The 14,064-nt window shown below is 34.3% G+C and overlaps 1 protein-coding gene across 3 annotated transcripts in view; it reads left to right on the top strand.

The window, feature by feature from the left end:
• The window catches only part of ZC3H18 (zinc finger CCCH-type containing 18), an 83,759-nt gene that overhangs the window by 39,593 nt on the left and 30,102 nt on the right, over positions 1-14,064 (top strand). For all 3 annotated transcript variants that reach the window (XM_051974799.1, XM_051974801.1, XM_051974800.1), the window contains exon 9: positions 13,444-13,635. In XM_051974799.1, the coding sequence (XP_051830759.1) occupies positions 13,444-13,635 (192 nt within the window). The remainder of the gene's footprint in view (positions 1-13,443; positions 13,636-14,064) is intronic.

The following is a 14,064-nucleotide window of genomic DNA, read 5'->3' as shown; positions in this document are numbered from 1 at the left end:
ACATACCTATCTCATTGGTGCTAAGCAGCTTTTTAATCTTAGAACCTATTACTCTAATTTAGCTGAACCCTTTATTCTCAAAGGCCTAAAGCTTCAACTAGACCAAAATTTCCAAAGGTATACTGCCATTTCCTTTGACCATCCAGGTTTGTGACAATAAATTATCTTTTTTAATCATGAAATATTTTATTATGAACATTTCATTGTACAAAAGACCAGAGAAAAAAGATTGAAATTTTGAGTCTCTATTAGAGCAATAACTTTAATTAGGGTATCCCATTTCTGTAACAATTATGTCTTTATAATCACCCTTCTAGGATAAGTTAAATGTCTCAAATTTTTCAGACATTTTGGAATTTTGATTGACTATGATTAGAGATTTTCTTCACATTCTCTTCTACAAAGGAGAGAATTATAGCCATCAAATGTATGTTAAAATTGAAATAAGTGTAAGAATTTTGTCAGATATCAGTTAGCATCTGTTACACTGCTTTATCCAAATTGTAGCATTTCAAGAGTATCCAAAAATCGTAGCATTTGCTAATACCATCCTGAATTTAGCTCTAATTTGTTTCCAGACATTAAAAAGATTAATGATATATTATGGCAACATGTTAGAATATTTACTGGAAATTTTAATTTCAGAATCACAATTAAGTACTTATTAATAATCTTCGCTTAGTCTACTTATTTTTAAGTCTTTCATGCAAACTCTAAATCAGTAGGAACCTTTTAAATCACAAAACTTAGGCCTCATAATCCCAAGAAGGTAAGCTTCCTGAAATGTAGTGAGGAAAACATACACAGAATATGAACACATTGTATATTCCTCTGCTTTTGAAATATTAACTCCACACATTAACTTTATTAGCATTGGAATTAATTCTCAAGTTAAGGGCAGGTTAAGAAAGTATGAACCTGATAATGAACCTTGTCCAAGGATCAGCGTAAATTTAGCTTGGAAAAATTGATCACAAGATTGGTAGTGAAATTTTTCTTATCTCTTTTTGAATTATTAGCAATCTGATAAATCAATGAATCATATCCTTAAAGGGAAAAAAAATCAAAAATATCAGTAAAATTTAAGAGAGGAAGAAGTCAGTGTGTTCCTCTAAACCAAAGCTTCTTAGGTGGGATTCATGAACTCATTGGAGTTTTTAGATAGATAGATAGATAGATAGATAGATAGATAGATAGATAGATAGATAGATAGATAGATAACTATTTTATTCTAATTGGTTTCTATATTTTAGTTTATGTATTTAAAAATCTCTTCATCCAGATAATTCTATGAAGAGGTTCAGAAGTTTTGACAGACTGCCAAAGAAAAGGTCCATGACTCAAAAAAGCTTTATTCTAAAATATCTGACCCTCATTTTTTTTCCTAGTTTTTGATATAACTTCCTTCCTTAGGATGTTTTTTGTTATTAATTCATTTCAGTCGTGTCTGATTCCTTGTGACCCCATTTAGGGTTTCCTTGGCAAAGAGACTGAAGCATTTGCCATTTCCTTCTCCAGTTCATTGTACAGATGAGGAAACTGAGGCAAACAGGGTTAAGTGATTTGCCCAGAACCATGCATTAAGTGTCTGAGGCCAAATTTGAACTCAAGAAGATGAGTCTTCCTGATTCCTGACCCAGTTTTCTATCCATTGCATCACTTACCTGCTCCATTTAAGTGCCCCTCTTGGAATATTTATTTTAGGACAATTCTCATTTTTTTCCTTCTACACAATTTTACTAGTTCTTTTTCACTCCCCTGATGGCCGTGCTCTAGCATGTTAGCTGCTAAATTGATATTGTTTGTACTTCTACTTTGAGAATTTCTTACTTTTTCATTTTGCCCAATATTTACTTACAGGTTGCTCTTTAATTTTTTTTTAAAACAATATTTGAACATCAGTACAATCATTTGTATTTAAAATTTTTGACAACACATAAAGTTACAACTTTTCAATCTCTTTAAGTTTCAGTCAGAATACTTGATCCCATCTTCTTATTCTGTCTTTCATTTTGTGATACTTAAGTTAATTTCTTTGTATTAATTATAATTTATGATATTGTTATTTGGCAAAAGGTTTAGACACAGAGGTCCATGTAACCTTGATATAATGCTACTATCTACTCACTTCACATATCAAATAGCTAAATCTTGCTGTTCCTAGCATCTATTATATCTATACCCTTCTCTTCATTGATATAGCTCTTATCCTAGTTCAAGTCCATATCATCTGTATCCTGTTCTATTGCAACATTGTCCTAAGGTTTCCCTGCCTCAAGCCTTTCCCTACTCTAAGCCATTTTCCATACCAGAGTGTTTTTCTTGAAGCATAGAAACTGTCATCATGTCACAGTAATCTCTGCTGGGTTCCTATTACCTCTGGTATTAAATCTAAATCTAAATCTTTAAATCTAAATATTCAGTGTTCTTCATAACTGGCTCTACTTTTCAGCTTTATTACACCTTATTCCCCTCCATTTGTGTACTTGGTGTTAAGACCAAATTAGCCTATTTAGCATATAATATACATATTGATGTCTAAATTAATACAGATGAAATAAATTAAACATATCTTCTACAACAAACATTTCATTTTTCCAAGTTCATAGACAGCCAAGTTATCTTTTTCTCTATTTCTTGGATAAATATGTGTCATAATTTAATATTCCCTTAGTAAGGACAAGATTTCCAGGCCCACTGGAAGTAAAAAAAGTCCCCAAAACATGTTTTGTTTTGGAGTAGATTTTCAATAGTGGAATGAAAATTCTTCAATTTTAACTACTCACCTGAATCTTTTCTGACAGTTGTTTTGACATAATCTTGAGTGAAAAGATGAGTTTCATCAGTAAAAAAACTTTTCTCAATCTTGAGTTTTTTGTTTTATATATAATGAGGTTTTTCTTCATAGGAACAATTAACTATTTGTTTTTAAATTATTCTTGTTTGTTTCTTCAGCTTCAGGGGAGGCCTGTACTAGACCACAGAGAAATCAATAACAAACATTCCATCTGCCAAGTTCCTCTGAAGGTCTTTACCTGATTTCAAAGGTTTAACTAGGCTTTCGTGCATTAACAGTTTCAATTCTTCTGTGGTGTTTTTCATTTTCAGCCTCATTTTGTTTTGAACTTCAGAGCAATTGATACTGTTATAATATTCATTCTTAAAAACCAAACCAAAGAAATCAACGAAATGTGGGTATGTCATGAAATGTGACACTAATTCTGTTTTATCTAGTCAAGATCAAACATTCTGAGCCACTAAAAATTATACTTTTATCCTTTGGAGTTTTTATTCATTGTAGATTGAAAGTTGCCACAATTTTAACAGTTCCTCATATATCTTGGGGCAGGCATCTGAGTGGCTCAGTAGATAAGAGTCAGTTTAATCTGACCTCAGACACTCAATTAGATGTGTGATCCTGGATAAAAGGCTTTTAATCCCATTTATCTCAGTTTCCTCATCTTTGAAGTGAGCTGGAGAAGGAAATGACAAACCATTCTAGTATCTTTGCCAAGAAAACCCAAATGGGATCCTGAAGAGTCAGACATAATAGAATGACTAAAAAACAATAATAATAACAACAACAACAACAACAAAAAAAAAAAAAAAAAACCCACAACATGTATTTTAGGGTGAGGAGTTTTTAATCTGCCATTTTTGCTATAATCTTTTTGGTTTCAGATTTCTGTCCTATTTCCAACATTTTTGGGAAGGAAGGAGGTCTGTTTGTATTTTACAGAAATTTTAAACATAGCTCAAGGCCCAATTAATTCCCTTTACTTCTCAATCAAAAAACAGTCATCTCTCCTGTGGATATAACATGTTATTCAATTTTCTCCCATGTTATTTTAATAGTTTATTATTTTACATTTAAAACTGTCATCTAGCTGGAATTAATGGTTCACTCTTTAACTTGATCTGTGTTTTTCTTTTCTCTATATATTGTATGACCTTTTTCCCATCCCCATATCTGTGCCATTCTTAACTTAGAACAGGACCTTCTGATCTAATACTACAAAAATTATTCCATATTTCAGATCTTTAACAGAGTACAAAAACTTTGTGCGATGTGTTGATTTTATTTTTTGCTCCCTTGTTAAAGAGTAGGGTTTTATTGTAAGCAATACCAAAAGGGAAAAAAAACCATGAGAAAGAAAAAGCAAACAGATGAAAAGGTGAAAGTAATATGTTTCAATCCACATTCAGTCTCTATAGTTTTCTCTCTGAATGAAGATGGCATTTTCTATCCCCAATCTTTTGGAATTGTCTTGGATCACTGCATTGCTGAGAAGAGCCAAGTTCATCACAGCTGATCATCACATGATCTTGTTACCCCTATACATTGTTTTCTTGGCTCTGCTCACTTTATTCAGTATCAGTTCATATCTTTCCAGGCTTTTCTGAAATCAGCCTACTGATTATTTCTTATAGAACAATAATATTCCATTACATTAATGTTGTTGGAGTTCAAATGTTGGGTTCTTGTTCTTCTTTAAAATATTATAAAAGTTTTCTCTGGGTGCCTTCCCTGGAATCAGGATTTTGTCAGGTCCCTGTTTGGGCGCCAAAATGTGGTGAGCTTTTTTTTCTCAAAACACAGCCAGGTGATAAAAGTTCAGATCTTTTATTATCTCCAATATAGCCCGGTTAACTTAGAGGTCTATCTCTCTGCTTGGTTCCAAGAGCTCCCTCCGAATGTCGCCAAATCCAAAGGTTTTGTCCTTCAGCCTCTGCCTCTGCTTTCTTCAGCCTCCAGCCAGCTCCACTCTTCATGTCATTCCGATGAAATCTCCCAAAGTGCTCTGTCTGCACCAGAGTGCTCCTCTCCAATGCAGCTGAACTCTCTTCTGCAACCAGCCAGCCAAGTGGAATATATTCTCTCTTGCCTTGCCTCGGAGAGAGGGCTTCTGGCGTAATTCAGCTGAAATCTCGACTTGTAGCTTCTTCACTCTGAAAAACTTCTTTGACTGGCCCATTGAAGCTCTATTTAGAGAGGGATTGTGGGTTTTCTCCCATAGTGCTCTCTGGCCCAAAGAGCTTCAAGGGAGGTGTGAACTCATAAAGTTACAAAGTTTACTTTGTGAAACTCCCATACTTGTGAACTCCAATGAGTAAAGGTGTGAACACAAGCATTGTACTAATTAGTTCTACTTAGTACCTTGTTTCAGGTTCTGGCCCAAAACATCTTCTTGTAAGATTAGATCAACTCTAATTAGTTAGCAGTTTGTAAAGATTCCAACATAATGTATCATAACTTATTCAACTATTTTTTAACTGATGGGCATCCACTCAGTTTCCAGTTCTTTGCCACTACAAAAAAGACTGCTACAAATATTTTTCCAAATATTTAAGATCTCTTTGGGATACAGACTCAGGAGAGACACTGCTGAATCAAAAAATATGCACAGGTTTTTGGCCTTTTGGACATAGTCTGCAATCACACTTTCAAGAGTTGTAGAGTGCTGTATTTAAAGTCAGGAAGGCTTGTGTTTGTACCTGAATTTTAATCCACCTATAAAATAGAGATAATGACTGAATCCTGTTACCAAGTCTAATGATATTACCATGTTTTCTGCAAAAATGTCATATTTCACTTTTGAATTTCTCTTTTATTTTCCAAATCCTGACAGTCTTTTTCTTTAGATTCTTTGGAAAGAAGCTTTTCATGATTTTTTTTTTAACTTTGCTATATTCAGTTATCTGCAACTTTTTCAAAGCTTCCATTCTATTCCATTTATTACCTTATGTTTTATTTATGGAATTGAATGGATCTTGAATTTTGTTGTGCCTGGACTCCTTGAATAGTAAATGAGCCTGAGGCTAACTAGATAATTGTAGTTCTAATTGAAGTCACATGGTGTTTGTTTCTTGGGGTGTTTTTAAATTTATTACATAAACATACCAAGTCAAGAGTAAAAAAGAATTATATATGACTCCTTAGATACTATAAATGCACTAAGAACTATGCAATAAATGGAATGCCCCCACCCTCTCACTCCATTTCATCTGATTACACTCACTTTTCTTTAATGATCCAAGTGAGGACAGATTGCTTAAAATTAAACTTCCCCTGATATCTTTGTTTTTAATGCAATGCAAGAAATATTGTATAGCAAAATCAGGTCCACTTATTCCCCATTATGTGGGGAACACATAAAAACTGTGTTAAATGAGAAGACCCAGGTTTGAGTCTGATCAAGATGTCTGTCAGCTTGTCCCTGGTTGGAATTTTCCAATAAACTACTGCTGGACTAATACTCACCAAGAAGTTCTGCAGTTTCTAAGTGAAAAAGCTGTAGGCTCCTCTTGGATCTGGGATGCCTAGCTTGGTTATTCTACTGCAGGATTCAGCCTATCCTTGAGACCCAAACACCTGAGACCAGATACGCACTGCTTCTGAATTTATTCTTTATTTCATACACAGTTGAGCCCAGGATTGTGCCTAACCACAATATCTAGACCCAGGTCTTCTCAGTCTGTTCTGGTTCTGTTACTCAGAACAGGTCTCCTCCACAGACTACCCTGCATCTATGACCTGGAATTGGATAGTGCGTAACATTTTAGTAAGCTTCCATATGCATTGGTTCAGGGACCCCTTGGGACCTTTTCCTGCCCTTGTGCTATGGATAGTCTCTGCTGCTTTCCAGTCCATGGCTGCTAGAATTTCAGCAGCTAGAGGTGTGTCTGCATATATCTCTGCCCCAATCTGCTGACCTGAGCTAGAAAATGACCAACTGTTTTTGTTTTTTTTCCCTTGATTTCCTGATCAGATGTGGTGTGTTTCCAAGATTTTTGTAGAAGACATATGTGGAGAATGCCGGTTTGGGTTTTACTTCTTTCTTCAAGTCAATCCTGTTGACCATTCCCTCTCCTAGATGTTCTCTGCTCCTAAATTCTTGCCACTTTGTAAGCTCCTGGTTTTCTTGACTATTTCTCCTGGTTTCTCAGTCTTTCTCAATTTGTTTTACTGGATAATCATTAAAATTCCACCCTCTTTGTTATGGGTGTTCCTTAGAGTTCTACCCTGGACTCTTTTCTCTGATTTCTCTGATTAGCTGGAATCAGTTCATCTCAAGGCAGATGACTTCCAGATCGACAAATCTAGTCCTCAAGTTTTGTGAGTCCCATTCCTGCATCACCACTTAAATGTCCATAAACATCTTAAGCTCAAAATATTTAGAACAGAAACCAATTAGTTTTCTCCCCCCATGTTCCCCATTTCTTGTTTCCCTTCTTTGTTGAGTGCATTACTACATAGAATTACAACATCACAGTCATCCTTAATATTTTTATCCTTTAATCTTAATTCTCCCTCACCGCGATCCCTCTCACATTGTTATCTAAGTCTGATCAGTTTTTTTCTCATCTTTTCTCTGCCTATAAAATCACTGTCCTAGTTCAGTCCCATATCACCTCTTGCTTAGACTGTTGTATACTCCCTTAATTGGTCTTTTTGCCTCTAGACTCAAATCATTCAAATCCAATTCCATACAAATGCAAAATTGGTCACTTTAAAGGGCAAGCTTACCCAGATAAAAATGTAAATTCTTCTGTCTAGAAGAATTTAAGTTCTTGCACAATCTGTTTGCATTCTCTTTTTAGATCATTGGCACATTGCTTATGAGATAAATAGACACACACACACACACACACACACACACACACACACACACACACACAGAAAGAGAGAGAGAAAAAAAACACAAGTTCTACTTCTAAGGTGAGAGAATCTTGGTGCAACTATCATTTGTGACACTATTTATATAGCCTTGGACAAATGACTTGGCCTCCCTAGACAAAGAATATGTTATCAGATTAAGTATATAATAGTTATAGGAAATAAGGTAGTATATAAATAAATGTGTTTAGAAAATGTGATTTTAGATCCAGGTTTTGAAACAGTGAGGGTCAGAGATTGGTGTGAAAGAGAGAGTATTCCAGGTGAAAAGAACAAAGAACTGAAGAAGAAATAAATAATTAGGATTGGGGCTTGGTGCAATTGGACAGCAAACAAATTAAATTTAACTTGTTAGAATAATTGGAAATGAGCTTGGAGATATAGAAAGTACAGGCAGCCTATTCCTTCTTGGGTGTTTTTTTTTTAATTGTTACAAAGTCTTTTCTAACTTCAAGTTTAATTTTTCCTCTTTACAGTTCTTACCCTCTGGGCCAAAAAATAAATCTAATCTTTTCTTCCAATATGGCAACCCTGACAACCCATCAGAAACCTGAAAATAGTTATGATGTGCTCCTTGAGTTTTTCTGTAGGTTAAACATGGCTGGCTCTTGTTGATTCTCATGTCTCAGGGTTCAAAGCCTCTCACCATCATGATCCCCCTCTGGATGCTTTTCTAACTTAACAATGCCTTTCTCAAACCACATTGCCCCAAAATGTGCCAGAACTGGCACTAGTGACTTCCTTCTGCTATCACCTCCCATTTGCATTGTGTAAATCTTATATGTACTTTTTTTTTTTTTTTTTTTTTTTTGGCATGCTATCAATGATACTCTGTTAGAATATGAGCTTCTTGAGGTCAGGGACTATCTTTTTGCTTTTATTATTAACACAATTCTAAGCACATGGTAAAATACAAGTAAATGTTTGTGGGCTGTTGATTGACTGATAGATTTAAACAAAATACTTCAGATGTGATCTTAGCCAATGCTACTATATCTCACTACTATATGCTATAGCCAGTGCATGTTGAGTTCACTAAAACCTCTAGATCCTTTTCAAAACAACTGTTATCCATCTATGTCTTCTTCATCTTAAACCTGTGAAGTTGATTTTTTTTTATTTACCCAAGCATAAGGACTTCACATATGTCCCTATTGAATTTTATCTTATTAGATTTAGCCCACCGGCTCTAGCCTGTCAAGATCCTTTTAGATATTGAGTCTTTTATCCAGTATGTTAGCTATCCCAACTAATATTGTCATTCATAAATTTGATATACCATTTTTTATTTATGTCATTAGTCAATACATCGAAATGTTAAACAGCGTAAGACAAAGCACAGCTTCTTAGGAGATGTGCTAGAGATCTTCTGCTATGTTATATTATATTGTTATGTTATATTGATGTTAATATATATATTAATATTGAGCAATTAACAACCACTCTTTGGCTCCAGTCATCCATCTTAGTATCTATTTGATTATATTATTGTTAATCCATACCTCTCCATATTCTCCAGAACAATTGTATGAGATAACATTAATACAAATTTTGCTGAAGTCAAGGTAAATTGTATCTTCAGTTTTCACCTCACCTACTAGTTTAGTTATCCTGTCAAAAAAAAAAAAGAAAGAAAGAAAGAAAGAAAAGAAATTACATTAGTCTGGCTTGACCTGAGTTATATTTTAAAGTCAGTTTTCACCTCACCTACTAGTTTAGTTATCCTGTCAAAAAAAAAAAAAGAAGAAGAAGAAAAAGAAAAGAAATTATATTAGTCTGGCATGACCTGAGTAATTTTTCCAGAAATTAAAGTCAAAGTTACTCGACAACAGTTTGTATACTCTTACTCTATTCTCTTTCCTTTATTGAAAATTGGGAACAGCATTTTCTCTTCACCAGTTTTATGGTTGTTCTGTTTTCCATGATCACTGAGAGTGGCACAATGATCATATATCTCAGTTCCTTCAAGACCCAAGGATGTAATTCATCTGGGCCAGGTGACATGAAGTCATCAAGTAAAATAAGTATACTACCTTCTGATCTCTTACTTGGTTATCAGTATGTTTTGTGAATGTAGTGTAAAGGTTTCTTCAGTTATTTCCTAAGAAAAACTCCTCTCCTTTGATCCTCCACCTTTCCCTAATAAGGAGGAGAAGGAGGGACTGAAACAACTCACTCTTGAAATTTTACATTCTTGGAATTATTTTTACAGGATCAAGCCATCTTCTGTTACCTGACCTTGTTTCCATTTCTTATTTTAAATATCGGTTGGTTGATTAGTTCTATGTGAATTTATACTAATTTCAACAAATCCTTTTTTCCTCGCCTCAATGGAATTGTTTTTCTAAATGACATTGGAATTTTATTCTTAAGTATCTCTCATTGTTCCTGGGCTTACTTCTCCTAAGCGTGAGACCAAAGGATCCTACCTTTCCTCTGGACCATTTGAAATCTGCCTTCCTAAAATCTTGGATTCATGTTGGACTATGCCCAAATTTCTTCTCCTTTATCATAAACTCTGGAATGGAATGGACATTTCCCCCTAAGTTTTCCATCATTTCTATCCCAGAAATCATTTTCTCCTTGTTAGTGAGATTCAGATCCAGAGTACAATTTTGTTGATTCCTCTAAATTTTAGAGGGTGAAATCATCAGAAAGGTAAATCAAGATGTCATTAGTTACTCTGCCTTTTACAAGAGAGAACTTGAACAGATTTCTGGCTAATTAAAATCTTCTTTTCTATATTATGTTATGACTCTGTTTCCCAAACTTCTTCTCATCTCTTTACCTTTTCTGTCTAGATGATCTGTATTTTTCTCCTATGGCAAAATCACTTCTCCTTTTCCCTCTTTTGACTTTCACCCAAAATATCTAAAGTCGTGTTTTTCAACCTTAGGATTCCTAGATTTCCTCACATCAGTTGATCTTACTATATAATGCTATGTCATTTCTTCCTTTCATCTTCATCATCTTAAGTTTCTTTTCCCCTTTACTTTTCTTTCCCAGGAAAGGAAGCTCTAGTCAGGGCTCACCTAACCAAAAGGAAGAGTGGCATAGCTGTTCATATCACTTGGATGAGTTTAGGGTCACCAACTACAAGCCCTCCAGTGAGGTGGAGAACCACTATCTATACCTTACGATCTGTCTTGACTCTTTATGCTAAAATTCCCTCAGCACTATGCTTTGCCTTGCCCCAGCATCCTTAATTCTTGCAGGCCTTTCCATCTGCCCTGCGGCTGGAGTCTTTTCTGTTTGTTGTCTTCCCTTATTGAAGTGTAAGCTCTTTGAGCCACACTGTCTTATTTTTTTTAGTTATATCCTGAGACCTTAGCATAGTGTTTGGCACAAATTTATTCTTTCATTTAGTTAAGCATCAAGTATTTCATTGGCTAATTCATAAAAAAAAATGTCAATTACATTTTCCCTAAAAATAAGAATAATGGCAAAATAGACAATTCAGCAGTATTCCTATAATAAAACCCTTTAAATGTATAAAAATAATCCTCTGTACTATCTAAATATAAAAAAAAAGAACAAAGCAAGTAGTGGAGTCTAGTATTGTATTCATTTCTTTTGTGGATATATTAAGTGCCTGTCATGGATGATACATCTACAAGATAATGGAATATAGAACAAAGATAAATAAATCATTGCCTGTCCTCAAGGTGTTTTTGAGAGTATAATTGTCCATTGCTCAAAAAAAATATGATTTGCCACTAAAATTGGTACAATTTCAGTTTGATATCTAGATTTAAGAGCATTTTTGAAGTTTTTTGGAATTATTTAAAAGGAGTTAGCATTGGATAGCAGCAGCTGGCAGGATATTCTACAGAGATGAATTCCTGAATGATAACTTAATTGCTAGTTATTTATGTATTTGCTAATTAAAGTAATCCGTTCTTGAGAATAAAGATACTGTTTGGCTATCTCTGTCAGTAGAAAATCCAATAGTTTTTCATCAGTTCATAAGAACTTTTTCCATTGCTTATGGTGTTGGTAAAGGTGCTTGGAATATATCCAGAATTTCCTATAATGCAACTAAGTGAGAAGACTACACACAAATACTTTCTGGGCTGCACATTGCTGCTATTGAAGCAGCCAATTCATCTGGATTCCAGATAGTTTTAACCACAGAATAGAAGGGAAATTCTTAATGACGTGAAAATGTTGACTCTAAAGAATTATAGACAACCTAGATTAACTAGTCTGTCTACAATTTAAAATACTCTCTCTGGGCATGATTGTGATCATGGAGACAAACCAAACTTCTTTTTGCCTTTCCTCCTATCATAGCATAAAGTTTAAAATTTTAAGACCAATCACAGGCACAGCAAAGAGCATCCTATCTTTTTTAATTCCTGTCTTTTTTCCTTTTCCTTTTGTTATTAGTATTTAGCTGGACTGAAATACTCTAATGATTAAGGCAAATCCTGATTATGAAACACAAACTTCCTGTTTAAATGTTTAGGCTAAGATAATAACTCAGAAGTAAAAAAATGAAGGAAACTTTTAAATTGCCTCTCAGAATGGCATCTGGTTTTTCATTTCCTTTAATACAATTGGGTATGGTTATGTAGCTATCAGGGACTTGAGCTGAGATGAGAGGAATTTTTATTCTTGGTTTTAGTGATAACATGTATTTTGGTTAATTCGGGTGTTATACTTAAAAATTTTAGGTCCCCAGGGTACTAAAATATCTGTTAACTAAGCAAATCTCAAAAGCAAAAATTGAAACACTGATATTCGTTTTTTGTTCTGATCATTTGTCTCACTGACTAGCTTCATCTGATATGTGATATAATATTTTATAAGTAATTTTGATTATTTTAGAACTTTTTCCTTAGGGATCTGTAATCATTAACTTTCCAAGATTTCGAACTGTTATCCTTAACACTGGTACTACCTAGTTCTGTCAGAATATATACTGGGATATAAGCAAAAAAAAAAAAAAAGTCATATGTTCTAGGCATCTACCCTTCAAATAGTATGCCTCGACTACATCTTTAATTATAAGAGCCATTTTAGCCAGCTAGACTTGTACATAATCATTTGTAGAACAGTTCAAACCTGGGGAGCGTTCATACCATAGGAAACAAAGTGCTCAGAGTAGTCTCACTTCTGATATTTTCTTTTATCGGATTATTTTTCATTATTGTCAGTTTGGCAAGCCATTGTCCACTAAGTTCATTATATATACAAGTCAACTTTGATTATATGGATTAGTTTATATTTAGGATCTTGTGGGATATCTTCTCCTTATCAGTCTTACTACCTTTGAATCTTACTTCCTAGTCTATGTTTATGATACTTTATGAATTAGTTTCCTAGTTCTTTTCCTGATAATTTTTTCAGGATCTTTGTTTTTATGGTTGAACTAGGATATTTATTGCTTATTGAAGTAATAAAATTTATCCTTTAAAGGTCATACTCTGTATTTTAAAATTTGTAAGGCAGGATTTTTAAGTTATACACAGACTTTTATTGCATTGGATTAAAAGATTTAAGGGAGTCTTACACTACTTTGCTCAGTGGAGTGAATGAATCTTCCTTTAAAAGATCATTTCCCCCCCAAGAGAAAGTGCCTGTTTGCTTCTAGATATCTTTGCCTTTTATTTACAAAGTTGTTCTCTTACCATAAAGCCAGATGATAAATTGATTAGAAGACATTTATGAGACAGAATGCTCTTGTAGCTTTGGAACTTCAGTTCCATATGGTAACAAGAGAACTCTGTTCTTTATTAAAATTGGTATGTATATGTTTTCAGCCGTCAACCTGAGCCACCAAAGAAGGAAACCACATCAACTGGCCCACAGGTGAAAAGAGCAGATGAATGGAAGGATCCTTGGCGACGATCTAAGTCCCCTAAAAAGAAACTTGGTGTATCAGTTTCTCCAAGCCGTGCACGGAGGCGTCGAAAAACATCTGCCTCATCAGCATCTGCATCCAATTCCTCCAGGTAACAAGAGCACTTTGAGGGAAAGTGAAGGTTAGGATACAGTGCAGCAAAATTCCTGAATTATATTTTTCAGATATTTTGGTTTATTGTTATTAACAACAGCTGTGTTTTCGTTTTGGACTAGTTTTTATTGTGAGTGAAACTTACATGAAGTTGTTTCCCAATGAAAATAGGAAAAGGTGAGAATTAATTTCCAGATATACAAAATTTGTAAATAATCTGAAGTGTTTTATGGAATAAAATGAAAGTAATAGCCACATAGAACCTCTTTTGCAAGACTACCAAAAAACCAATGGATCTCTTGTACCTTTAAGGCCAGTCTTTGATAGCTGGTGGAAATTCAGTGTGTCAGAATGGTGAAATTAAATGCTTTTTATGAGAAAGCATTTGAAATTCTAAGATTCTAGATAGGGGGAAAGGGGACAGGAC

Source organism: Antechinus flavipes, chromosome 2 (assembly GCF_016432865.1).
Source record: "Antechinus flavipes isolate AdamAnt ecotype Samford, QLD, Australia chromosome 2, AdamAnt_v2, whole genome shotgun sequence".
Taxonomy (NCBI): domain Eukaryota; kingdom Metazoa; phylum Chordata; class Mammalia; order Dasyuromorphia; family Dasyuridae; genus Antechinus; species Antechinus flavipes.
This window is presented reverse-complemented; position numbering and strand designations above follow the sequence as displayed.